This window comes from Podarcis bocagei (assembly GCF_964188305.1).
Source record: "Podarcis bocagei genome assembly, chromosome: Z".
NCBI classification, from domain to species: domain Eukaryota; kingdom Metazoa; phylum Chordata; class Lepidosauria; order Squamata; family Lacertidae; genus Podarcis; species Podarcis bocagei.
Genome location: NC_138140.1, coordinates 35,213,681 through 35,240,559, shown reverse-complemented (window position 1 = coordinate 35,240,559; position 26,879 = coordinate 35,213,681). Strand labels below are relative to the sequence as shown.

At 43.3% G+C, this 26,879-nt stretch overlaps 1 protein-coding gene across 5 annotated transcripts in view; it reads right to left on the bottom strand.

Moving 5' to 3' along the window:
• ENOX2 (ecto-NOX disulfide-thiol exchanger 2) overlaps nucleotides 1-26,879 on the bottom strand; it is a 46,019-nt gene that overhangs the window by 15,646 nt on the left and 3,494 nt on the right. For 3 of the 5 annotated variants that reach the window (XM_081179430.1, XM_081179429.1, XM_081179433.1), the window contains exons 2-8: nucleotides 14,278-14,394; nucleotides 10,527-10,658; nucleotides 9,386-9,523; nucleotides 7,572-7,778; nucleotides 5,951-6,184; nucleotides 4,675-4,887; nucleotides 1,585-1,691 (exon numbers count right to left, since the gene is read on the bottom strand). In XM_081179430.1, coding sequence (XP_081035556.1) covers nucleotides 1,585-1,691; nucleotides 4,675-4,887; nucleotides 5,951-6,184; nucleotides 7,572-7,778; nucleotides 9,386-9,523; nucleotides 10,527-10,658; nucleotides 14,278-14,394 — 1,148 coding nt within the window. Of the gene's footprint in view, nucleotides 1-1,584; nucleotides 1,692-4,674; nucleotides 4,888-5,950; nucleotides 6,185-7,571; nucleotides 7,779-9,385; nucleotides 9,524-10,526; nucleotides 10,659-14,277; nucleotides 14,395-21,667; nucleotides 21,817-23,676; nucleotides 23,829-26,879 lie in introns of those variants that run through there. The other 2 variants (XM_081179431.1, XM_081179432.1) reach the window with 2 other exon arrangements.

Sequence of the window (26,879 nt, the reverse complement as noted above, 5' to 3'; positions counted from 1 at the left end):
TGTCTTCATTTCCTATGTTCTCAGTTCTGCATGCCTGACAACTAAATGCCTGACTGAACATTTTTAAAGCTTCTTTGGATCTTCTTAAACAAGCCTGTCAATCCCCAGCCCTTTCTAAATCATATAGAATACTCAGCCTCTTCATAATTCTATACTGCACCACCACTTAGGAGCTTCCTTCAAATTATACCTGGCACATTCACCGTTTCTGCTGTTGGCTTCAGTAGCAGACAGACTGCATGGTTGCCCAGAATTTAGAGTCAGAATAGGTCAAAGAGTCAAATCCTTGCAATAGCAGAACTTCTTTAAATCATACCTGACAGTAGTTCATCTGGTCTCATCAAATGTGTGGAGAGAGAAAGCATCCAGGGAAGGAGAATCCATGCTCCTTTGTTCAACTATTACAGCTAAGAATACTTATTCACATGAACCCAAGCTCATCTGCAACTTGAACCCAGCGCAGCTGCTCTTGTCTCCATAGTGTCTGTCCCACGTGGGACATTTGTAGTCTTGTTACAGCCTCATGGCTAATGCTAGCATTGCCACATCTTTCCAGCCATTTAACCTAAGAAGAGCCCTGGCAGATCAGATTGAAGGCCCACCTAGATTGAAGGCCCACCAGCAAGACACCCTCCCTCCATGTTCCCAAACAGCTGACATTCAGATGATTAGAGACTACAGATGATGACCTCCTTGCCATGGTTCTAGCTGCCTAAGTTTTTATATGACTATTGTGTGTGTGTTAAAGCACCTGAATCCACCCTAGTATAATAGTAATTATTATTATTATTATACCTCACCCATCTGACTGGGTCACCCTAGTCTCTCTGGGTGGCTTTCAACATATATAAAACATAAAGGTAAAGGTAAATGTACCCCTGCCCGTACGGGCCAGTCTTGACAGACTCTAGGGTTGTGCGCTCATCTCACTCTAGAGGCCAGGAGCCAGCGCTGTCCGCAGACACTTCCGGGTCACGTGGCCAGTGTGACGAAGCTACTCTGGCGAGCCAGCGCAGCACACGGAATGCCATTTACCTTCCCGCTGGTAAGCGGTCCCTATTTATCTACTTGCACCCGGGGGTGCTTTCGAACTGCTAGGTTGGCAGGCGCTGGGACCAAGCAGCGGGAGCGCACCCCGCCGCGGGGATTCGAACCGCCGACCATACGATCGGCAGGTCCTAGGCGCTGAGGTTTTACCCACAGCGCCACCCGTGTATTCCCTATATAAAACATAATAAAATGTTAAACATTAAAAAGCTTCCCTATACAGGGCTGCCCTCAGAACTGAAGAGAGCAGAGCTACTATCTTTAGGTAGTGGGCATAATGCTGCCCAAAAATGCAAGTACAACTATTTCTAAAGAGCTTCATTCATATCCCACTATAATTCTGAGCTTCTTCTTAATAGTGTTCACCAATGGCTGTTCTCTTCCTCTCCTGAACCTTACTCGTGCTGTGTTTTGCTATGAACTTTGCTCCATCTGCGTTGTTACTTACCTTCCAGAGCAAGGTTGGAAAAATCCATCCTTTTATAAGCAAGCCTATAGGCCAAAAGGAGCTAACGAAAAGTAAAAGGAAGTACCAACCTCAGCTTGCTTGCACCATACGCTGATGTTCTTACGTTGCGCTTTCGTGAAATGGTCCCAAGCCTTTTGTTTGGATGCAGAATGGTACACGGCCACTATCTGCTCGACTTCAGTTTCAAAATCAGCAGGCAAAACCAGGCCACAATATCATCCAGAGAGGGCAAGAGAAAGGAGTAAGAGAGCGGGATCAGGCAGGTAGTCCACTGAATCTTTTTCTTATGACGCTTTGCTGGGTGGAACCATAGCTGAGAAAGATGGTGCTCAGGAAGAAGCCAGAGCCACAGAACTTGGAGATCAAAGCAGCACAACAGGCAAGATATGTTTGTATGTCCAATCAGGCAGAAGCCAAGTTAACAGAGTAAGCTGTCTTGATGAGGAGGGTGACACTAAACACTCAAAAAAGGAGTTTCTTAAAAAAACTCAAGAGGAAGAAAACCACTCATGTAAAAAGAAATAGATGCTTGGCCAGAGAAGGAGAGACAGAGAGACAGAGAGACAATTTCCCCCCACTTCACAAACACTGTGTCATAAACAGGGCTCTGGGTGTATTCCATAAATCTGTAACTGCAAATAAGTACTGGACCCAAAATCCTGCACACTGAATCTTACCTTGGTTTTTAATTCCGTTTCTAGTCCTTACTACCACAGGAAAAATCTCAGAAGCCAAAAAGAAATGGAGTGTGACTTCCAGTGGAGCTTTAATATTCCCAATGGGTTGGCTTGCTTGTAACACTAAGGCAAACAATGGTTTAGCATGGGCTCCCAGAGAGGAAATCACAGCCACTTTACTTCTCCTCTTGTTCTGCTGCTGCTGCACTGCTCTGAGCTAAGCCATCATTTTAGCTCAGCATGTGATGAACCCAGGATTGTAGCTTGTCTCACTCCAGACAAACAACAGCAAGGTCTGTTCTTGGGTTTACAACTTATGGTTTGTCTTGATCGAGACTAATAATAATAATAATAATAATAATTTATTTATACCCACCCACTCTGGGCGGCTTCCAACAGAATATTAAAGTATGATAATCTATTAAACATTAAAAGCTTCCCTAAACAGGGCTGCCTTCAGATGTCTTCTAAAAGTCAGATAGTTGTATATTTCCTTGACATCTGATGGGAGGGTGTTCCACAGGGTGGGCGCCACTACCGAGAAGGCCCTCTGCCTGGTTCCCTATAACTTGACTTCTCGCAGCGAGGGAACCGCCAGAAGGCCCTCGGCGCTGAACCTCAGTTCAGTCAACACACTGAGCCAAACCATGGCTTAGCTCAGAGCAGTAAAGCAGCAGAACCAGGGAAGGTGTGTAGCAGCAGCTTTTATCCTCTCTGAAAAGCCTCACACTCATGCATTTGTGCTGAGCATTTGGCTTAGCATTACATGAGAACCAGTTTTATGACTAGATTATTTTTAAAAATCACCACATGTACATATTTGCACAGCTTATATGAGAAGTTACAATGCATAGTTTTCCTCGGGATGGAATGTTATTTTAAACACCAGAGTAGGGCCCTGCTGGTGATGTGGGAAGTATGATATGCTGCCCCACATTCAGTAAAGTAATACAGGTCCTTTCCCAAAACATATTCCTGCAAATTTCTAGCCAAAAGGTTTAGTTGTGAAAGATTATCTTCCCTGAAAGGAGCTAAAAATCCATCCCATAGCCACACGTGATTGGCTTGAACACTGGAGAGGCTACTGAATTGCTCTTACCCTGGCTAAAAATTGACCAACACCAACAACATGGCAGGATTCAGGTCTGAGGTTCCCCCCAATTGCTACTTACTGTAACTCCTTCTGGAATCCGGGACCAATATATTTTTTTAAGGTTAACAGAATAAAACAATTCAAAACAAACACTAAGCAAACTGTAAGGGACTGCAGAATCCTCTTGGTACACTCAGGAGACGAATGGTCACACTGTGCTGTGATACATAACAAGATGACCTTAAAATCAGACTATCAAGGCCAGGAGGCTGCTAAGGTGTCAGCTTCCCCAGCTGTGAGGCAGTTGCTGCCTGCCAGGGACTTGGTTGGCTAGTTACTCAGTTCCAGAGAATGAAGGAGAGAAAGCTCTGCAGGACATTCAATAGGAACAGAATCTCCTGGTTGGAAATGGATCCTGGTTAATAACAGGGCAATGAAAACTGCAGAACACTCCCAGGGCTCAGAAGAGCATCAAATGTTTTGTACATAACGTTTAAAGTGACGCAAAAAAGGAAAAATGAAGCAGTATTACATTACCTTGAAGGCTTAAATCTCCCATTTAGTAAGATCATCTGTAGCTCCTCAAAGGAACAGGAAGATAAGGGATTTGGCTATACACCTACCTTTGTTGCCTAAGCCTCTCAGCAATCACCAAAGGTACAAGGCTGTGGTTAACATAGGAGCAGCCTGCGGGTAGGAACATCACTAAGGCAGAAAATACCTGCACATCCCGAGTGTGAACAGAAATTAAGAAGACACTTCAAAGAAGATTCAGAAGCTTCAGCTGGTGCAGAAATAGGTGGTCTGTCTCCTGATGCAGTATGTATGCTGCAAGTACATGACATCTACTAAGGCTCACTATCATGTTCTTTCCTGTGTCCCATCCCATTAATCACCCAAGAATGCTCTCCAGACTGTAGCATTAGTTTACCAAAGAAAATGTGCACAGTAGGAGTTTTGTGGGCTTTTTTATTTGTTGTGTCTGGGGACCATTTCCCGCCCCCAGAAATCTATCAGAATAAGATTTTGATAGTTTTCCAGAAGCTTTGTAAGATTTTCTTGTTTCCACTGAGCATTAATGGCCTGGTGACCTTTCATTCATTTAAAATTAATTTTAATATCCAGCATTTTATCTGTTAAATGGTTTGTTGTTTTTCCTTTTTTAAAATGTTTGCTGGTTTTCTTTGACATTTGTACGAATGAAGCATGGTGGTTTAGAAATTTGTAAGAAATAAACCTAAATATGTTTCCTAATAAAGGGGAAGTATGTTCCGGATCTGTGTCTCTCTCTCTTGTTCAACCTTCAACTGGAAAAAAAGAAAACAAAAAATGGTACATTTCCATCAAGTGAAACTTTGAAATCCTGGTTGCAAGCCCCAAACACTTACACTGAGCAAGAATTCCTGAGAGTGCAAGCTTGAACTTCTCCTTTGCTTCTTCCATTTCCTTTTCATGGACTGCTTTCTCATTTGTAAGCCGACGGATGTGGCTGTTGACCGACTGGATCATTGAGTAGAAGTTGTTTGCAGTCCGTCTGTTCACTTCCCCACGCTCTATCCAGGCCAGCAGTGTCTGCACCGCTTCCAAAAACTTGGAATCATCTGACCCAAGAGAGAAACACTGCTCAGGTACAAAGCACTGGTGAATTTTGCAAGTAATACTGTTTAAATCATCGCTCCCTGTGTGAGAGTTTAAAACACAAAAACATAGTAAGATGTTTGATAGGCTAAAATGATATTGTTTTGTTACTAGTGCTCTGCCAAAGCTTCCTGTGGCTGCTATAGGGGTTGTTTTGTTATGTTTTTATGGTATAATGTATTTACATTTATATATTAAACATTAATTAAGTCACTTGGGGGACGCGGGTGGCTTTGTGGGTTAAACCACAGAGCCTAGGACTTGCCAATCAGAAGGTCGGCAGTTTGAATCCCCGTGAGGGGGTGAGCTCCCGTTGCTCGGTCCCTGCTCCTGCCAACCTAGAAGTTTGAAAGCACGTCAGAATGCAAGTAGATAAATAGGTACCGCTCTGGCGGGAAGGTAAACGCCGTTTCCATGCGCTGCTCTGGTTCGCCAGAAGCGGCTTAGTCATGCTGGCCACATGACCCAGAAGCTGTACGCCGGCTCCCTCGGCCAATAAAGTGAGATGAGAGCCGCAACCCCTGAGTCGGTCACAACTGGACATAATGGTCAGGGGTCCCTTTACCTTTTAAGTCACTTGGAGATGTTCAGGTAACAAGCAACAGTCTAATTAATACTACTGTTTTGCATAGGTTTGCATGAAATGATCCACCCAAGCAAGGCAAAACTCTGAAAGGCTGTGGTGGATGAGATTAACTCCACAGACAGTTGCAATGTACTCATCTGTTGTACATCTACATGGGATGGATCACATCTCAGTGGAAGAGCATCTGCTTTGAATGCAAAATGTCTTGGGTGCAATCCTTAGAGTCCCCAGTTAAAAGGATCAGGTAGGAAGTGATGAGAAAGATCCTTCTTCTTCCAAGACCCTGGAGAACCACAGCCAGTCAGAGTATACAGTACTGGGTAAGAAACAGATAACTCATCTGATAGGGTACTGGACAGCTTCCTATGTTCCTAAACACCTGCCACAATCCTCATGCAACAGCCTGCCAGTTTGGGACATTATACTACAGCCCTATGTACCTTTTAGCTTCTCGGCAACAATACTGCACTCATAATACGAATAGTGGACAACAGGAGGTGGGGAGGGAGGGTGGAACTGTTTTTCTGCCATCCTTCTGCGATGACGCTCTTCCCGGGCAAGCATCCGCTGCTTGCATTCCCACTCATAGAAATCATCCCGGGCTTGAGCAAAATCCACGTGCAGGCGCCCTGTGTCCTTTTTATCAGTGCTGGAGCCCAGCCTGATGCGATAACCTGGCAATGATAGTTACAGAAACAAACATCAGCAGTTTCCCTGTGATAGGGAAGTTTTTAATGTTTGATCTTTTATTGTGTTTTTAATATCCTGTTGGAAGCCACCCAGAGTGGCTGGGGAGACCCGGCCAGATGGATAGGGTATAAGTAATAAATTTATTATTATTATTATTATTATTAGACTGTTCCTCTGTTTCCCCCATCTGCAACATGGGGGTCTGCCTGCTTTGTCTCCAGAGACTGCCAGAGACACCTATCAGAGGAAATGTGAACAGCTACAACTCAGGCTTAATAACATCCATGTTCAAACTGGATAAAGAAATGAACATCAACTGCTATGCATGCTCATCCACACATATCAATGTGTTTGATTTATCAATGATTGCATCACATCTATGGTGCAGACCAGCTACACAGCTCAAAAACACTTCAGGTAAATTCTGTTTGAAATTGTAACTGAAATATTTGCTAAGTTGTAAACATCACAAAGTAAGCTAAATGGGAAGGGTGAGCATCAGGTGAAAGGTTGCTGCGGTTTCTGTTAAGTTGCTGAAGCCTTGCCAGATCCCTCTTACAACTCTGGAGGGTGGTTCTCATAGGGTACAGTGACACTGGCTGGACAACACATGTTATTCCAGAAGGGAGGCTAACCTCCAAAGTTCTCCAAAGAAGCCATGTTGGTTCTGGATAGTTTGAAAAGGTGGTAGTTTTCAATAATCAGCAGGTATTATAAAGATTTCAGGCCCTGAAGGAGCGCCTCCACCCTTGTCATTAAGCCCAGCCACTGAGATCTAGCTCAGAGCCCAAGCAGAGGACCTTTTTTGGTAGTGGTGCCCACCCTGTGGAATGCCCTCCCATCAGATGTCAAGGAGATAAGTAACTACTGTATACAAGGTTTACCTTTAGGAGACATCTGAAGGCAGCTATGTATAGGGAAGTTTTTAATGTTTAATGTTTTATTATGTTTCTGTCAGATGGGCAGGGTACAAACAACAACAACAACAACAACTATCATCATCATCATTAATCATAGAGACTCACTGCTTGTTGCACTAGAATTATTCCCTCTCTTCGTGAGCTGTGCAGCTCACAAGAGTTCCTTACTGTTGTTTCATGCTGACATTTTTTAGCTTGTTGGAATTTTGGAATTGGGCATTTTTCTGTTTTTATTAGACAAATTTATGAAAGCTATTCACAATGGTCTGTGTCACCATTGCATGTTATAGTGAAGTTAAAAGACTCCTTAGCCAAATAACTGAAACTGGTGAGAGATGACTGTACAACTGGGAAAATGGAAGGGGACACAACAGACATGACTGCATGTGGCTTTTGCAACTCTACAGAAGAAATTATCTCTGAGTCAAAAGCAAAGACAAACAATATCTACCAGACAAATAAATAGCCTTGTCCACCATGTATTCCTCAGAAAAACGGATGTGGCAGAAGTGCTTTTTGCTCTTCCGAAGCGCTAAGATCTCTCCACACTGCTCAAAAATCTCCACAACAGTCTCTTCTGTTGCATTTTCCGGCAGTCCTCCAACAAATACCGTCTTGCATCCAGGAGGTCTTTCCCTTGTGGTGGGAGGAGGGAGATCTAAGGACAACAAGAAATATGATACATAATCTTGCCACAAGCAAAAGACATCTGGTATTCAACTACAATCCAACAAACAACTGCTACCCATTTGTGTTTAAGTGTCAGAAGGCTTGGCCAGCCCTGGCCTCTTCCACACTTGCACTTGTCCTGTGCCTAGAAAGCACAGATCTAAGTGGTGTTCCACTTGCCCCGTGCGGTTTTGCCTTTGCCCTGCAGGTTTTCCCAGGGGAATGTGACAGGGCAAATGGAAGTGTGGATGAGCCTTCAACCTTGCCAGGCAAAGTTATATCCTGCCAGCCTTAAAATATCAAAAATCAATATCTTTCCAGGACAGCATGCTTCCCAAAGAAGAAAATATCCTCTCTTTTTGGCAACAGCTCACTGCTAGATTCATACTAAAAATAAACTGCAAGAACAGTGCACAGCCAAATACAAACACCCTTATACTATTGGACACAATACCACCAGCTTTGTAAAAAGGGGGAAATGAGGGTCTATAAAATTTACTTGGGTTTTCTTTTTATTACTGCTTGCTGTTTAGCAGCCTGCAGCAACAGCTGTGCAAAACTAGGCTTCCATTTGGAAAATGTCCTATGCATTTTCATGTTCCAATCTATAGCCCAGCATACTGCACAACCAGCCCTTCATGATGTCGAAAATCTTATTTAAAAAAAAAAAAGATTTGCAACCTCATGTCTATAGCTTCCTCTTCCAATTACTCCCTGACCTTGAAAATATTCTAAAACAGAGAGGGTTGAACTAGAAAGTGTTAGAGATGTACTGCCAAGCAGACTAGAGCTGAGTTCTGGGAAGTTACGCACTTACCTCCCTTTCCCTTCATCAAGTGACATTCTATATTTTTTTTATATAAAATATTTATTAAAGGTTTTAAACAATATAACACCATACACATACACAATCCAAAAACAATAAAAGACACCATCACCAAAATGAGAAAGTACATACAAAACAAGAAAAAAATCATATAAAAGACATATAACATAGTAAGATTCCATAGACCAAGTTTCATAACCCTCTTTTCTGACTCCCTCACATCTCCCTTTCCTGTGTTCCCATTTAAAAAATCATGTTCAGCAATACTTCACCTTCTCTCAAAACTTATTCTAAATTGACATTCTAGACCAGGGATGGGTATCATGCAACTCTCCAGAAGTCGCTGGACACCAACCCTTGTGATCCTTGACTGCCACTGGTTCTCCCTGCCACTGATTCCCCCACAACCACCTCTAGACTGCTGTTTTAATCAGTAATGTTTGCTTTTCCATGTTGCCTCTCATTAAGTGGACAGAATCAGCAAGCAGCACAGCAGGGTAGTACAGAGATGGCCTCACTCTTTGAGGACACGAAGATGCTTGAGGCTTCCAGCGCTCCCTTTGAGGTGGTCCTGGCCATCTCTACAATCTAAAAGCTATTCTGGCTTGGCCAAACTATAAAAAATATCCTGTTGGGAAAAGAGCTTCTTCTTCCCTCCATGATCTGTACATCCACCAGATGTAAAGAGGGACACCATTAGATGTCCCTCTTTACTTTCAATATTTCCCAATTGATCCCAGTGCAGCTTCAAGAATTATGGCAAGGATTACTTGAGTTAGGTGGGAAGAGTGTGCAACTTTTGCAATGAATGATCTCCTTAATCACTGGTGGTGGCACTATTTCCAAGCCAGACATCAAGGGACTAATTGGTGGGATCCCAGTCATCATTCCAAGGGCAGGGTCGAAGTCTGAAACAGAGAGGATATCAAGCTAGAGTGTTTCGGCTGCAACTGCACAATAATTCTAACTAGGAAAGCAGATTTTTTCCATCAATAAAATCAAAACTTAAAGGACGTGAGAGATACATAAAGCAATGAGTCTGGAGAAGCAGAGAAATTTGGCAGCCCACATTATCCCACAAAAGCCAGTTCTCATGCATGGGAGGACAAAGATGCGGGCAGGCAGGATTGAAGAAAAAGAGAGCCCACAGTATATCCCAACATTGGGAGATTAGCCTCACTTCCTCCTGGTTTTGTAACTGAAATGACAGCCATGCATACCACCACACTGAAAGCTGGCTCAGGCATCTGTTTTGCCTCTTCCACTCCAGGCTGCCTTGCCTTCTTTTAATTTTAGAAGTGCTGAATGAGTGCTTATGCATAAATCCATTCATTCAGTCAATTACTTTTTTTTTTAAGGAAACTTTTTTAAAAAGTGCTTAACGGCTCCATAGATGGAGTGGAGGTGTTTTTTGGTAACATACAAGAGGGTCGGCCAATCAGGCCAATCATAGCCACATTCTGCTTTAAAGTTGCAGAGCTGTTTTTTGTTTATTATCGCAGCCACTCCTAAGGGCCAAGTAGACAGAGCGCTCAGCTGATTGTCTAGTGTTGCAAAGACCCTTTCAAAGTGCTATTTTGCAGGGTGTTTTGCAGGTGCTGCCAATCACCTGATTCGTGAAACCTGCAAACACCCTTTCAAATAATCCAAGTTTTGACCTACCCCATAACTGACATCATATATGACTTCCAATAGATGTAGGACAGATGGGCATGGCTTCCCTGAAAATGGCCTTGTTGGCTAAATAAGGAGGCCTAACAGGCCTAATCAGACACAGGGCAGAGGTTTCCCACCCATTTTAGGCTATGGATCTTGTGTGTTCTCTGAACATTTACTCCCCTTAACACTCCACTGGAAAAATTAAGCATTGCGTGCTTGCAGCGGTGATACCAAACCAAGAGCACAACCTACCAGGCAAAAGAGGATCTCCTGTTATTCCCATTGGTGCCATCCCCAAGTTATTCATTGCAGTGGTCCAGGCTGTTGGATCTGACATGACCAAATCCATTGGAGGAGACTCTAGACTCAGATTTGGGATGCTGTCTGCAGAAAGGATTATGATTGACAAACATATTAACAAATGTACTTTTTAAAAAATTATCAGCATTACTTACCCCAAACTGGAAGAGAAAGTGATAGAAACCAAATAAATCTCCCCTATAAAATGACACCCTGCATATCTTGGCAAATGATGGGATAAATTCTAAGGGGAGAGTAGGATGCAACAAATACTCGCTTTAGGCACAAACTATTTGATGCAAACCACATTTGCCTGTGCTCCCCTCCCGAGTATCATCCCATCCCCCATGTACCAACGTCTTGTTCTTTCCAAAATAAGAGCTCTAGTTGTAAAGGCACAAGTCTTAAAATAGATCTGAGCCAGCACTTATCATGGGCCCCAGAATGATCCTCTGATGCCAGAGTATAACCCCTAAAAAAAACACACTAGGCCATAATCCAGGGCAAAGTCCATGTGTTATCTGCATGTCCAAAGGCCAAATCCCACTGTCAAACTCCTGAATACATTTTCAAATTCTCTCCCATCTGCCCCAAGCTTAAAAAACAGTGGAGAGATTTGGCATAAGAGCAGCCTCAAGTGGCAAAGTCACACACAAAACTTAGTACATCGCAATGCCATCTTAGATCTCATACCGAGTACCAGTAGTTTAAATTTGTTTATTCTTTTACTTATATCCCACCCTTCATCATGAAGCCCTTCATCTCAAGGCAAGTAACAGCAGCAGGGTTGCCATATTTCAAAAACTGAAAATCCAGACACAAAAGTTGTTGTTTTGGCCAAAGTTGTTGATGCCCGTACATTTCAGCAATTTCCACCTGGATACTGTTTCCAATGGCTGAATCCTGGGAATGTCTGGAAAATTACGGTCTTATGGCAACCCTAAACAACAGGGCAATACACAAGTAATGGAATTACCAGGAGGACCTCCCCAGCCCATCTTGAAGTTTGAGCAGGACAATAGGAAAAACACTGACTGGCAAAAACTGCTTCTAGGGAATCTCACCTCGCATACTAATGACAGTTCATCTGTCCTTCTCTGTCTGAAATAATTATTCGGCTCCTCCCCTTGTACCTGTGATTACTCTATTCCAGCTCAACAGTGAAGGGAAAGCACTGGGGATGGAATGCTTAGAATGAGCCAACAGGCCCTTGCACATCGCATCAGATCAATTTCCACTGCAACAGGTGTACTTTACATCCTCTGACCCATTCCTTTAATTGCCTGAAGAACTTGTAATTCAATTAACTCCTATCTTTCCTGGCCACTGGCCATACTGGCTGTGGCAGATGAGAGTTAGAATCCAACAATATCTGGAGGGCCACTGGTTCCCCATCCAGTGCTCATCAAGAGTAAGGAAGTTTTCTGCTTCATGCAGTATCATTTTAGCACAATCATCAACCCTGATGTGTAGTCTGGGGCTCTAATTTCCTTTTGGATGGCTTTGCTATTTTCAGCAGGTTCCATATCACAAATCCCCAAAATAAGAACAATCCCACATTTTTGCATGCAACTGATGCAGGTTAAATGGTATTGCTATGAGTTTGTGGGTGCCAGACCTCTCTAACCCCTGGATTCAGCAAGTGTTAAAAGCTAATCAATCCAAGCTAGCTTTCTGTGAGTTGATAGCCTGGGTGATGAGCCATGAAGAGGGATTAAGGACTCTGTGGGAGATGGCAAATGAGCCCCTCCCTCCACTCACAGATAGTGAGAATGACAAAAGTTAGAGTTGAGAGTGAGCAGTGATGTGTCCGAGAAGCAAAATAGCAAGCAGAGTGACCGAGAGCCATGATGGATCTCTGCTTGAATCCAGTGCTGCAGCTATGGAAGAAACAATGCCCATTCGGGGTGTTAATAGTGTGAACCCCTGCATAGCAGGCTCAGGTTGTATATATGTGTAAATAAACCATATATACTAAAGACTCAGCTGTGCCTCATTCCCAAAAGGAAACATGAACCCTGGGTAAGTGCCTGGAACCCCTGGAATCTCACACCACTTGGAAGTTAGGGGTGTGTGCAACTGTATCTATATTGGGCTAATGAAAATTGGTAAAGGAACATATAAGCTATTGAGTTTCACAGAGCTGTTCATCCAACACAAGGAGTTACCTAGCTTGTGAAATTTTGTGAAATTCAAGTCGTATTTCTATATCAACCTGCATTGGCTCCTTAGCTTGTGTTTCACATATTTTGGGATCATCATGGCAATGTCCATGTTTCATTCCATTTTTTTATGGCAGTGAGGGTGTCTTCTAAGGAACGATAAGAAGTACTTTGTTTTTGCTACTGCATATCAACCAGACCAACAAACATAAACCCCCAATTCAGATTCATCCTGACTCAAGCACGTACACAGCTGTGACTCGCTGACTTCTGGCTATCAAGTGACAAGTAACAGAAATCCCAGAACTCAGGATCCCTGGCGTGGAATGAGCTAGAATAACAGGACATTTTTCCATTCTAAAAGTGAGCCTCCGTTCGCTTAGGTTCTCTCACGCAGCCCCACAACTAAAATTATAAACACAATTTTAAACATTAGATTTTAAAAGCCAATTAAATCATCCAACACAATGCGGTAGATAAAAACAGCAACCATTAAAATTACAGACCAACAATCTTATTCAGTTAAAAGCTGCAAAAAACAATTGTGTGTTTTAAGGCCTGCTTATATACAAACAGACAGAGTATAAGACAAACATCCTGGGGGAGTAAGTTCCACAGTGATGGTGCCACCAGTAAAAAGGCCCCGTTTCCCCCCACTTCCAACCTGATGAATCTTAAAGGCAGACCTACAAACAGGACTTCTATGGCCAATATCAGGGTTGGGCAGGTTCATGTAAAATATAGGTAGCCCTTCAGATATCCTGGTCCCAAACCATTTAGGTTTTAAAAAGTAACCGCCAACACTTTATCTGGGCCTGAAAACTCACTGGTAATGAAAGTGGGAAGTGTAGAATTGGTGTTATGTGCTCTAGTCATCTGGCCCCCCAAAGCAACTGGGGAATGCATTCTGTACCAGCTGAAACTTTTGAACAGTGTTTGAGGACAGCCCCACATACAGCATGTTAAAGTAGCATAATTGGGATGCAATCAGGGCATGGACTACTGTGGTCAGCTCCACTTTCTCTAGATAGAGTAACATCTTATGTATCAGTTATTTATGGGAACAGGTTTCATCAGCAACTTCCTAGAAAACAGCAAGTCCAGGAGAATCCCTCAGGCTGTGTGCCTGGTCCTTCAGGTGGAGTGCAACCTCATCAAACTCTGGGCACACACTATGGTCCAGGGCACCATGTTTCCTACCCGCAGTGCCTCTGTCTTATCCAGATTAAGCTTCAGCTTGTTTGCCCTCATCCATCCTAAAACCCCTAAAACTAGAAGGTGGAAACGATGAACAGAGTTGTACATCATCCACAAACTGATGACGCTTTAGCCCAGACTTCCAAACTATTTCTCCCAGCAGCTTCATGTACATGTTAACAATAAGGCAAGACAGGAGAGACAGAAGTGGTCGTGGAGAGGAAAGAACTTTCCCAGTACCATCTTCTGGGTCTGTCCTGTTGTGTTCTTGTATCCCCCATTCATAGTTAAGACATCCCCCAGGCAAAACACAGCTTGCTACACCACATGCACACATGGCCTACCTGTAGGCAAATTTATCCTCTTCCGTTTCTGGCTTGCCTCGCCTCCATTTTCAGCAGGGCTGCTATTGAATGGCAGAGGTTTGCTATTGCCAGGATCAAAGGGCAGGTGGTTTAGTCCTGAGAGAGACAGAAAAGGGAAGAATTTGTTAAGAATAGCATTTGATCCCTTCTAATTTGCGTGTCGAGACCTCACAGCCACCCCCTCATTGGAAATGACTCACACAAGGACACAGATATTAGGTTTATGTTATTGGGCAAATTTTGGCCACAACTTTATTGAATTACAGAATGTGAGCGGTATTAGCTTAGGCATTGATTGAACCTGACTATATCTGACTCCTGCCCATTGTGCAAGAAGTCCAGTTAGGGTAAGCCACCGGTAGGGGGAGCCCTGTTGATGCGAACCAACTCAAGCTCCACCTGGTGTTCCCGTCGGGGTCATGTCAAGGCCCTAGCCCCCAGCCGGGCTTCAGACTAGATCAACACCCCCAGATTCCTTTAACGGAATATCCTTAAGCATGGAAGGGCAGGTGATGGCCACACCTCCCCTCCCCCACACAAGGTCAAACAATGCCAAACCGCAACCCTAACAAAGTTGTGACGATTGCTACAAGGTAGGCGAAAACCAAGTGGCCAGTGCCAATTTGCCAAGTGAAAAAATTCCTACCAGGCCCCTCGGACAACCAAGGCGACCAACCAAAGTCCATAGCAAGGCCATTGCCTAACCTGCAAAATAGGGAGGGAGGGCGGGCGATTGAGGAAGCGAGCCAAAGAGGAAGTCCTCTGGCTCGCTCCTCAGTTTAAATGGCCCTGACCACGCCCCCACGGCCAGTGGAATGGCTGGTCGGGCTCTGATGTGGCCGGGATCCACCAGGCAATGGGGGACATAGTCCCCCGCCCCCGGTGGGGAGTGGGTGGTCACGCGGTCCACTGCAACTCCTCCCCACTGGGAAGTGGAGCAGATTTCCAAACAAATCCTCAGTACTCAAGTGCAAACCAAATGTTTTCACAACACAGCCTCAGAGAGAGAAAAGCCTGAAGTAATACAATAAAACACTGCACTATTCACCTACTGATGCACTGCTAGGAAAAGAGGTTGGCAATTGGCAGCCCACGGAACAAGCACTGTCCAAAGGGGATGCAGGCCCTCCCCACACAGCTGCCAACCCTCTTCTAACTGCTTAGGAGAAGCAGACAATTTGCATACTTCTTTATGGATCTAAATTACAGTGGTACCTCGCAAGACGAATGCCTCGCAAGACGAAAGACACGCAAGACGAAAGAGTTTTCCGTTTTTTGAGTCGTTCCGCAAGACGAATTTCCCTATGGGCTTGCTTTGCAAGACGAAACATCTTGCGAGTTTGTTTCCTTTTTCTTAAAGCCGCTAAGCCGTTAATAGCCGCTAAGCCGCTAATAGCCGTGCTTCGCAAGACGAAAAAACCGCAAGACGAACGGATTAATTTCGTCTTGCGAGGCACCACTGTAGTCCCATAACTATAAAAGCCATTCTACCTACTTTTTAGTCAAGTATTTCTATATACCATTGAGGGCAAGAGCTGCAGGTATTTTTATAATTTGAAAGGCATTTGATAAAAGGATGACTATTTTTACAGTACTTAGATTATTCTCTGCTGTACAGGGACTAGTAGTTTAAAAAATGAATAAATTTTAACAGACAAACAAACAAACAAACAAACAGGAACTTAATAATTGATGGCCACTGATGCTGCTGGTGCTGAATACCTTCCATAGAAATCTGAAGTCCAGCTTTGTGTTGTGGTACTAGTAAATGGGGGGGGGGGGAGGAAACGAGAGAGAGACAAGCTTCAGAAATTTGTTTGCAATTAACCCTGGAACCTAGCACAATTGGTTATGACAACAAATACAGGATACAAGTGGTAAGACTGTCTAGCATTGCAACACCTCAAAAGCAAGAGGAAAGCTTAACTGAACAGAATATCTTGACTAAGTTCTCACCAATATGGCTTATCACATAAGAAGAACCTGGAGAAGTGAAAGGGTCCTTTTGTAGCAAAGAGGGAATGAGCTGTTGTGAAGGAATTATCCTGGCATGTTGCGTATCAAGCAGACTTGCCTCTTGAGGACAGAACTTTATTTGATGATGCTAGGTGTTAAACCCTATGCTAATCCCAAAGCCCTGGTGAGAGTAGCGGCAACAAGTCTCAGCCATCACTGGGATGGTTGGAGAGTCTTGGGGCACTTCAGAGCGATAAACATTTACTGCTAGAGCATTCCCTACATAGTCAGGTTTACATTTCCTGCACCTGGAACCAAGGCTGCAATAGTGACAGTCTTCTCTCTTGCCAGAATGCTGGGACAGACATGTCGGAAAACTCTGAACGGAGATGTTTAAAGTAAATGTATAGACTTCAGTTCTGCATACACCAGGGCCACACAATTTGCAACCTACCAAACACAGACTCATTGCAAACAGACGTGCTGTTACAACACCTCTCAATTTTATTTTATTTCATTTATTTCATTTACTGTACTGGCCTGAATATAAGCCTGACTTTCCCCCCAAATTCTGACCGTGAAAAGTTAAAGCGCGGCTTAAATTCGCGACCTTACAAAAACGGGCTTTTATGATATCACTGCTGAAACAGACATATCTAAGCCAAAGCAATCTTATAAGAGCTTGAGAATACTTCCCAGCCTAGTTCCATGAGGAGCAAGAGGAGCTAAACAAAGATCAGCCACCTTTCTAGAGAAGTTTGAGAAAATTATTATTTCTTTGCTATGAACTAACTTGATCTGTACTTCTCAAAGCTGCAAACCAGAATCCTTTGGGATTTGCACATATTTACATTTTGCAAGGTATTTTTAAAGCAAAAACTTTATCAAAACATGTTTTAAATTGCATTGTTTTGAGATACATATATTCAGAATGTGATCCTCCCTCCCCCAGCACTGCTTTTAAATGGGGCAGACCAGACATATGAATGAACACATACAAAAGTGACAGGGAACCAAAACAGTCAAATCTGCCCAATCCTATAGCTCCCTTACAGAGATGGTCCCAATATAGTCCTTTTGTAAATTAATTATTTATATAGCACCATCTACCTGCCTGCCACTTTGCAGAGGATAATGACAGGCCCAGCGGAGTTTACGATCTATAACTTAACACGGGAAATAAAGTGAGGAAGGTGGGGTTTAAAGAGGGGATAAGTGGACTACGCAGAATTAGACAAGCTAACAGGAAGGATCTGAGACCGGCGGGACCAGAGGTTTACCGAGGACTGGACTAAATTTACTGAGTATTTGAAAAGTATTTGTGATGATCAGATTACGTTTGTAGGACTACAAGAAGTTCTGTGAGGAGTAATTTAAGAAATATTGTAAAAATGGAAAGGGAGAAATGATTTGTTAGAAAAGGTAAAGGCAATATTAAGTTAAGAATTGCAGGAGAAATAATCAAGACGGAAGGCTATCAGAGATGCTGAATGAAGTCCAAACAAGGACATATGTATAATAATTTGTGTGGTATGTCTTAAAAAATTTTGTATGCTAAAAATTAATTAATAATATTATAAAAAGAGGGGATAAGTGTGTGCTCATCTGAGTTACACACACAAAAGTTTAATTTCAGTTGGGGTAGGGATTAAAGAGTTAATTAAGCATCCAAAAACAGCAATAGGAAATCCCTTGCAAGTTGATGTGGTGACAGAGAATCTTTGTTCTGCTATTACAACACCAACAAACCAAAACCAAACATTGAAGCACGTGCCTGTGACTGTCGTAGGACAAAATAGCAAGCGAAATGAAAGAATGGCCAGATTCAGTACAGTTCGCCTTAATCACCATAACCTGATTTTGGGAACTCTAACATGGCTCATAAGGATACGTTTGTAGTTGGAGGAGTTCACAGCAAAGCCGAAGCCTTGGGAACCATCTGTTCCAAGTTATTTAGTAGTCCACACTTTCCAAGCAGCAAATGAAAAGAATGCAAAGCGCCTGGAATATGACTGAAGGACTTGGAACCCCTAATCCAAGACACAAGTGCATTCTTGAAACACTGCAGCTAATTTTAAAGGAATTGTGAAAGCACCAGCAATTGTGAATACCATCCGCAAGCTGCTTGGTTACAATGTTGTTATTGCCATGTGCCCAAGGGTGTGGTCTGCAGAAATGCACAAAGAAAATAGCACCAAGGGGCTTATGCAGCTGATCAGTACAAAGTTTACCCTATACAGTGGTACCTCGGGTTACATACGCTGCAGGTTACATACGCTTCAGGTTACAGACTCCGCTAACCCAGAAATAGTATCTTGGGTTAAGAACTTTGCTTCAGGAAGAGAACAGAAATCGCGTGGTGGCGGCGCAGCAGCAGAGGAAGACCCCATTAGCTAAAGTGGTGCTTCAGGTTAAGAACAGTTTCAGGTTAAGAACGGACCTCCGGAACGAATTAAGTATGTAACCAGAGGCACCACTGTACATAGATACACCACAAACTTACATTGATTTTATACCACCTCAAGTGTCCTGGTTTTTCTCAAAAGAATTCCTGGAACTAGTTTATGAGGGTGTTAAGTACTCTCTCTTAGAGATCTCGAACACCTAAGGAAGTACAACTCCCAGCGTTCCTTAGTTACATAGAATGCCTATTAAACCACTTTAATTCTAGGGTATAAAGATGTACATAGTCTGCAAAACAGTCTTGCCAGTTTCAATTCAAAACAGGGCTGCATCACTTATTTCCCTGGATGTTTACTTGGTATTAAGTCTCACTGTGTTGGGTTGAAATAACGACTGACAGGTAGCGAGTGTCATCTGGGAGGCATCTCTCGAGCAAGCCTCGGAGACTCCCTTTTATTGAATATTACTGCGTTTGCCATGTGTGCTTGTTGCTGATTGGTTAACATAAGTACAAAGCAAGGGTTGCATATAAGACATTAATTATTGCATATAAGACATTGATCATAGACCGGTTAAAGGTTGGGAAAAGGAACGCGGAGTTTACACAGGCATGGTTTCGGACTGCCCGTACCAGAGTGGTACGAAAAAGGAATGTACAAGGAGGGGTAAGTACAGATTGATATGGTGTGAACTCAAGGTGAACAGGACGTACCAGGGTGATGATGGAATGTCTTAGCATCAGCACGGTTTGTGCAGCATGAGCAAAACAAAGCTTAGAAGCAAGACTTCCCATCATGCCACAGTTATGTGCAGAAGCAATGCTTTCCTTCACCTCCTCCTTTCTTTTCTTATTTGCGAGGTGTTCTGGGTGAATAAGACAAAAATATTTCGGGATACGTGGTTTGCCAGCGCATGCCCGAAATAAGTTCGCCACATCTCCCCTAATGTTTACTGCTGGTGCTGTAATTTCGCAAAGTAGTCAGCAATGATTTTATTGGGTGGCTGAGGGGGAGAGAGAAGCCGAGACAAGAGACTGATGAGTCCAGGAATGCATTGGAGGAAGCAACATAGCAAAATCAATATACATATTATAACAATGGCATATTGAAAGAGATTACGAAGCCAATTCAGGTTTGGCAACCAGCCAGTGAGCCACTGGGTGAATGAGTCCCACAGGCCAGAAAGTCCAACGTCCTGTTTAATGTGGTGTGTAAGATGTCTTATATGTATAATGTATAATGTCTTATATGCAACCCTTGCTTTGTACTTATGTTAACCAATCAGCAACAAGCACACGTGGCTAATGCTGTATTATTCAATAAAAGGGACTCCCCGACACATATTCGAGAGATGCCTCCCAGATGACACTCGCTACCTGTCAGTCGTTATTTCAACCCAACATCACTGAGTTTAATAGAGCTTGTTCCTCTAAGTGTTAAGGCTACAGTTTCCATTCCACCTTGTTTTCATCACAATCAATGCAGTTTCCATTCTGCCGCAGTTCAGTTTCCACAAAATACTGCGCTGTTTGACTCACGGTCTGCTATTTCACGTAACTTACATAATCAATGACAAAATTATTTCCACACCAATCAATTCAATATAAAAGAAATGTATAAACAATGTTAAAAAATACTATGTATTGGTTGAAACAAGCAATTTGCAGGACAATAAAGATTGTGCTTGCTGGATTGATTTCTGTTCTGGACCTTGGATAGAAATAGTGGCAATTTCCACTTCCACTAAAATTCTCTGATGTTCCAACCTGCTCCCAAGTAAGCATGCATAGGATTTTCAGACACCATGTATTTAAAACATATTGACAAAAAAGTGTGACTGGTTATTTGGAAAGCAAATTAAAATAAAATAAACTGCATCTAAACTGCTCACCAGAGATGAGGGGGTTGCACTGGCACAACCCAAGATCTACCTACTGCAAACACACTCAGCCCAGGAGACACTGGATTTCAATTGTGCTGTTAGGATGGTGGCAGCTCAAATTCATAAGGAATAACTTGCCAAACCGCTAAATATGGCCCACATCATGAATAGGGCAGGAAATATCTATGCTGCTACTCTAGCTTCCTCACTCCCATTGTTTTAAAACAGGAGTCAGCAAACTTTTTCAGCAGGGGGCCGGTCCATTGTCCCTCAGAGTTTGTGGGAGGGCGGACTATATTTTTGGGGGGTGGGGGAATGATGCAAGAGCACCACGAGCCCCGGTGGCTGCTTACCTGTGTCTTGCGAGAGGCAGGGGCTGGCGGTGGTAGCGGGGGGACGATGAGCGGAGCACGAAAGGGCTCCGGTGAGGGGTTGCTTAAAATGGCGGCCGGGCCGCTTGAGCGCTGCTGCTGCTGCTGGCACCAACAAAACCCAGCCCTCTTCCTCCTCTAGACAGGGCAGGGAGAAGCCAGGAGGAGGGAGGAGGAGGAGGCGCCACTGTGTGAGAGAGAGGGAAAGAACATGCGCGCTGGCAATCCACGTGGTGATTCCCAGACCATTTGCGGGCCGGATCCAGAAGGCAATTGGGCCTGATCAGCCTGCGGCCCTTAGTTTGCCTACCCATGTTTTAAAAGCTACAGTTTTTAAAGCTACAGAGCCAAGAATTACACCTCTCCTGTTTATGAAGAATGGACATTCATAGAAACTGAAACAGACTACTTTAAAGCAAAGTCTGCAAAAACAATTGCCAACTTCTTAGTTGCAAATTCAGCTAAATCTAAAGATTAAATCTAAAGGCTTACAACAGTAATACAATTACACACTGTGCCACCCGTAGCCCCACATATTTCAAAGGAAAAATATGGGGGGGAAACAAAGGAAACAAAATGCATACATTGCCTAAAAACATTTAAAAACATTATTCCATATTTACCTAGTTATAGATAACCTTTTAGGGAAGCTAAAACAGACCCCCAAAATGCAGTTGGCCACATTTGATTTAGAAATTAATTAGGACAGCAGCATATGATCTTTTTCGGACCAGGTGAAAGGAAAAATAAATAGATACCTTGTGAGTTTCATGGAATTCTCCATCAAGCAGGGTGTAAAATGAAAAAGGGGGAGGGAGATTAATGAAATTGGAGATTATAACTTGTGTATCTACTAAAAGCAAAGTCAACAGAGACCGAAGTGGAAAGCAGTATGTACAACCACACTGTATTACTTTCCACTCTGGCTTCTATTTGAGACATTTTGTTTCACACATAGAAAAAGTGACAGCATTAGGTGGTAAAAGGTAGACTTCCTCCTTTTCTATAATTGCTTGACAATAAATTTGGTATACTCAAAGAATACAAAGGTGCCCTGATCAGCAATAGAATCAGTTTCAAATATCTGTTGTTCTTTAACATTTTCAGTAGGAAGCAATTGTTGTTTCTCCCTCCCAGTATACTTTGATGCAATTTAATATATTTTGCTCTTGGCACAATCTTAAGAGCTTCCTTAATTAGTACAGTATCTTAAGGGCCCAACTATTTGTGACCTCAGCTACATAGTTCTGCCCTTAAATGCTGGTGCACACACCCCCAACTGTGAACACCAAAGACCCGAACCATACTGGAACTCTAGTGTAATGTAGCCTTTAAGCCTAGTATAGTTGTAGGTTTTAACCCAAGTCCCCCATTGCAAATCGGATCTGAATTGGGGGTGGGGGGTTCCGCAACTCCAATTTATGTGGGTGATGGGGTGGTACTGCACTCAAAGGCAAACTCTGCAATTGCAGTCATGTAGAATTTGGCTCCCACCATGCCTTCTATCAGCAACATTTTTCTCTTTTTAAAAAAACAAACACACATCTTGCCTGATCAAGAGCTGTGAAACCTGACGGATAGCTCACTTTCTGCGACTTTCAAGTGGTCTAAATAAACGTATTATGCTACTGCTTCTATCTGCACCTCCTACTGCTACTAATGACCTGCTTTACTGACCTCTACCACTGTACGATGAAGATGACTATTGTAAAGGCTTATAGCTAAGTCAACTTTGTCTTCCAAAATGTTCATGTAGCAGGGAGACACCTTGACCTATAAAATATAAAAACACCGCAGGAATGCTGTGCCACAGGCTTCCTTTGTCAGATGCATGCTGAACATACAGAAGAGACTGACTTTGATAACTACACAATGAAACTCATAAAGCATGCTTTGGAAGTATAAGAAGCTGCAAAAAGGGGGGAAGAATGGAGTCAGCACACCAGCTTTCATACTTTTGGCCAAGATAAGCTAATTTTAATCTTTAATATTCACCAGTCACAAAGTGCTTACCTATCAACAGTGGCAGCAATCTGCATAAAGAACAGAGCTTGATTTCCGGTTTGAGGTAATCTCAATTATGTTTTGGATATAAATGTTATTAATTTTTCCCATTACACTGAAACTTGAGATTCAGAGATGACCTATTTTCCTACAGTCCCCTTGCACCTAGGAGTGGCTTGCTTCTGTTTTAAGCCACAGCTAGACATCAAGAAGCTGCTGCCCATCTGGTTAAATACTGTCTGTTTCAACATTTATTATAAAAAACATATTCAAAGACATTATTCCAAATCCTCCCATAACACATTTCAAGCCGCACAGAAACAGATTTAGAAAATGAAAGTCTAGGGGGGGAAATTGAGATAAAAAAATTAAAATCCTGAAAGCTCTTCTGAACCTCCCCTCCCAAACAGAGAGCCTTTGATGACTCCAAGGCAGATTGGGAAGGCTAAAAGCCGGGGAAACCGCATTAAAAGGCTATCAAGAGCACCAGTTTGACCAGATACACTGTGGATTTAACTCCAGCTATTCCATATTTAAACTGTGCTCTTGCTGAATCCATATAATCCAAGAGATCCGGGAGCTCAGATTCAGTGTTATACTTGGCTGCAGGCACTCTGGCTAGAGCACCAGTCTCACTTGACTGTTGGTGTCTGTAGACTTTACTCTCCACCTCCCCATCGCAAACTAAGACTGCTCATGGCAAACATATTGGAGTCGAAAACATCCCGAGGTGAATCTCATCACACCAGAATGCAAACCGTACCTGTGAAATGCACAAAAAACATGATGGTGCTTCGCAAAGAGTGCTCTTCAGTCTCAGCGTGTTTTATCTTGCTACCCACACTACCGCACCATCATATAAACACAAACTAGTAACACAGTTCAGCCTGTGTGTGACGCATGTGCTGTGCTGGACCCTGCAAACAAACCAAGTGCCAGCAGCCAGCGTAACAAGAGGAGAGCTTAACGTCAATAAAGCTACACAGCAGGCAATTGGAAACGCTGGGATGCTAAAGAGGAAAGGCATGGAACTCTTTTTTTAAAATGAATTGCTGCCCACTGCTGCATCTGTCCCCATCAGTTACCAATCAGTGACTCTGTAAGAGACTAAATCCTGAACATTATGGGGAGATGGCCAGAGAGCAGGTGGCGATGTAATTAACAGCATGCTCATCTGTGAATCTGCAAAGGATTTCAGTACTAGGATCACTGAGAAGCGGCATGAAATTGGCAAGCTCCAATCTTGCTGGCTGGCTGCCCTGTGAGTGGTTAACTTTGCCATAACAACCCTCAAGAGAAACTAGTACTTCTTCTTAAGAATTCACACTAAAAAACAACCTTTTAAACTTCCCAACATGCTTATTTTGTAACCATAACTTTGAAACAGAAAAGAGGTGAGGGGGAACCAAGATCAGCAGATATTCATACAGCCTTGCATTTTAAAAACTCACCTAGTAGCCCTAGGTAATCAGGAGTTCCATGAAGGTGAGCGAATAGGATGGCAGAGGAAGGAAGCGTTACTCTGCCCCTTCTCCCACAATGCTGTTGATAGAAGGCACATTTTTTTACTATCCTACAAAGAAGCTAGTAGCCTGCATTTCTACCTGGCTGTGGAGGAGGAGGAGCCTTCCCTTCATTTTCAACCAGCATAGAGACACAGGCTACTATTCTCTTAGGTAAAGGTAAAGGGACCCCTGACCATTAAGTCCAGTAGCGGATGACTCTGGGGTTGCGGCGCTCATCTCGCTTTTTTGGCCAAGGGAGCCGGCGTACAGCTTCCGGATCATGTGGCCAGCATGACTAAGCCGCTTCTGGTGAACCAGAGCAGCATACGGAAATGACGTTTACCCTCCCATCGGAGCAGTACCTATTTATCTACTTGCACTTTGACGTGCTTTGGAACTGCTAGGTTGGCAGGAGCTGGGACCGACCAACGGGAGCTCACCCCGTCACAGGGATTCGAACCACCGACCTGCGTCCCAGTACTATTTTCTTAGCAGGCTGTTAATTTTTGTAGGCTTATTTACAAGGCTAAACATCAATATATTATGGCGAATATTCCAGAGAATAAATATTGCTGCAAAGCTACACTCTGGATGGTAGGAAATTCTATGGTAACTGCTACAAGGGGTCCTTCCTACAAAAGATATTCACGCATTACCTGTTATTTGGCCATGCAAGATAAAAAAACCAAACAGGTTTATTGTATGTGTGTCAAGTAGCATTTATTTCTCTCTCTCTCTCTCTCTCTATATATATATATATATATATATATATACACATAAAATCAAGTCCAATGCACATATAGACTGAGATAAAAAAATCTTCACATAAAAAATTTGCTGAAAGGTTTTCCCTTAGGTGCCAAAAAGACAACAAAAATTGCACCTGTCTGATATGCAGTGGAAGAAAGATCCAAATGGAATCTGCCATAACCCCCAAGGCCCAGTTCCTACTAAGTATGAAATGGGCCTCCTGATAAGATGGCATATTCAGTGAGCAGTTGGGTATACAGTGGTACCTCGGGTTAAGTACTTAATTCGTTCCGGAGGTCCGTACTTAACCTAAAACTGTTCTTAACCTGAAGCACCACTTTAGCTAATGGGGCCTCCCACTGCCGCCGCTCCGCCGGAGCACAATTTCTGTTCTCATCCTGAAGCAAAGTTCTTAACCTGAAGAACTATTTCAGGGTCAGCAGAGTCTGCAACCTGAAGCGTGTGTAACCCAAAGCATATGTAACCTGAGGTACCACTGTATAAGGAGTCACACAATCCTTACGCTTTCTATCCCAGTTCCAGGATTTTGAACTTGGCCCAGTAGCTAACTGGCAGCCAGTGCAATTCTTTCACCAATGGGCTAAGAACAATGACAATAGTTTGCCCCAGTGAGCAGCTGAGTCACATCATTTTGCCCTAGTCAGGAACAGTCCCCACATAAGAGTATATTGCAATAATCCAATCTGGAGGTGACCAGTGCATGGCCAACAGTGATCAACCTATCCCAGTCCAGAAACTACCCTAGCTGTCTTGCCAGCTGAAGCTGGTAAAAGGCACTCCTGGCCACTGAGGTCATCTGGGTCTCTAGCAACAGAGATTGATCTAAACTACAAGCCTGCTCTTTCAGAAGTAGTACAACCCCATCCAAAGCAGGCAATTGTCCAATTATCTGGACTCAGGAACCGTACATCCACAGGACCTCTGTCTTTGCCAGGATTCAGGCACAGCTGGTTAGCCCTCATTCAGCTTGCCACCAATATAGAGCTTTCACAGCCTCTCCTGATTCATATATTATAGAGAAATAGAGCAGGGCATATTCAGCATACTGATGACACCTTGGCCCAAATCTCCTAATAATGCCAATAACTTAATGCAGATGTTAAACAACTTTGGAGACCCTGCAGTACACTAATATATACCCCGCTAGGTACGTCCTGCCCTGTGTATCAGACAGATGACCACTAAAGACTGCCCTACAGTTACCAAGGAGAACTGAATCTAAAGGCAGCCTCAGCATGAGTGCTGAAATCACCCAGAACTAACATTCTGGGATCCCACAACACCACACCCAAGATGACTCCTGCCAGTTTGGTCAGAGAAGCAACTGGGCAGTAGGGTGAATTTTGTAGTACAGTGGTACCTCTGGTTACGTACTTAATTCGTTCCGGAGGTCCGTTCTTAACCTGAAACTGCTCTTAACCTGAATCACTACTTTAGCTAATGGGGCCTCCCGCTGCTGCCGCACCGCCAGAGCACGATTTCTCTTCTCATCTTGAAGCAAAGTTCTTAACCCAAGGTACTATTTCTGGGTTAGCGGAGTCTGTAACCTGAAGCGTATGTAACCCTGAAGCGTATGTAACTCGAGGTACCACTGTAGTAGAAACCCTAGTTTACTGTCTTCTTGGCCTGACACCAAGTGCACACACCCTCACACCCTAAGCCAGAGTGGTTTCCTGGAAATGGAAGTCAT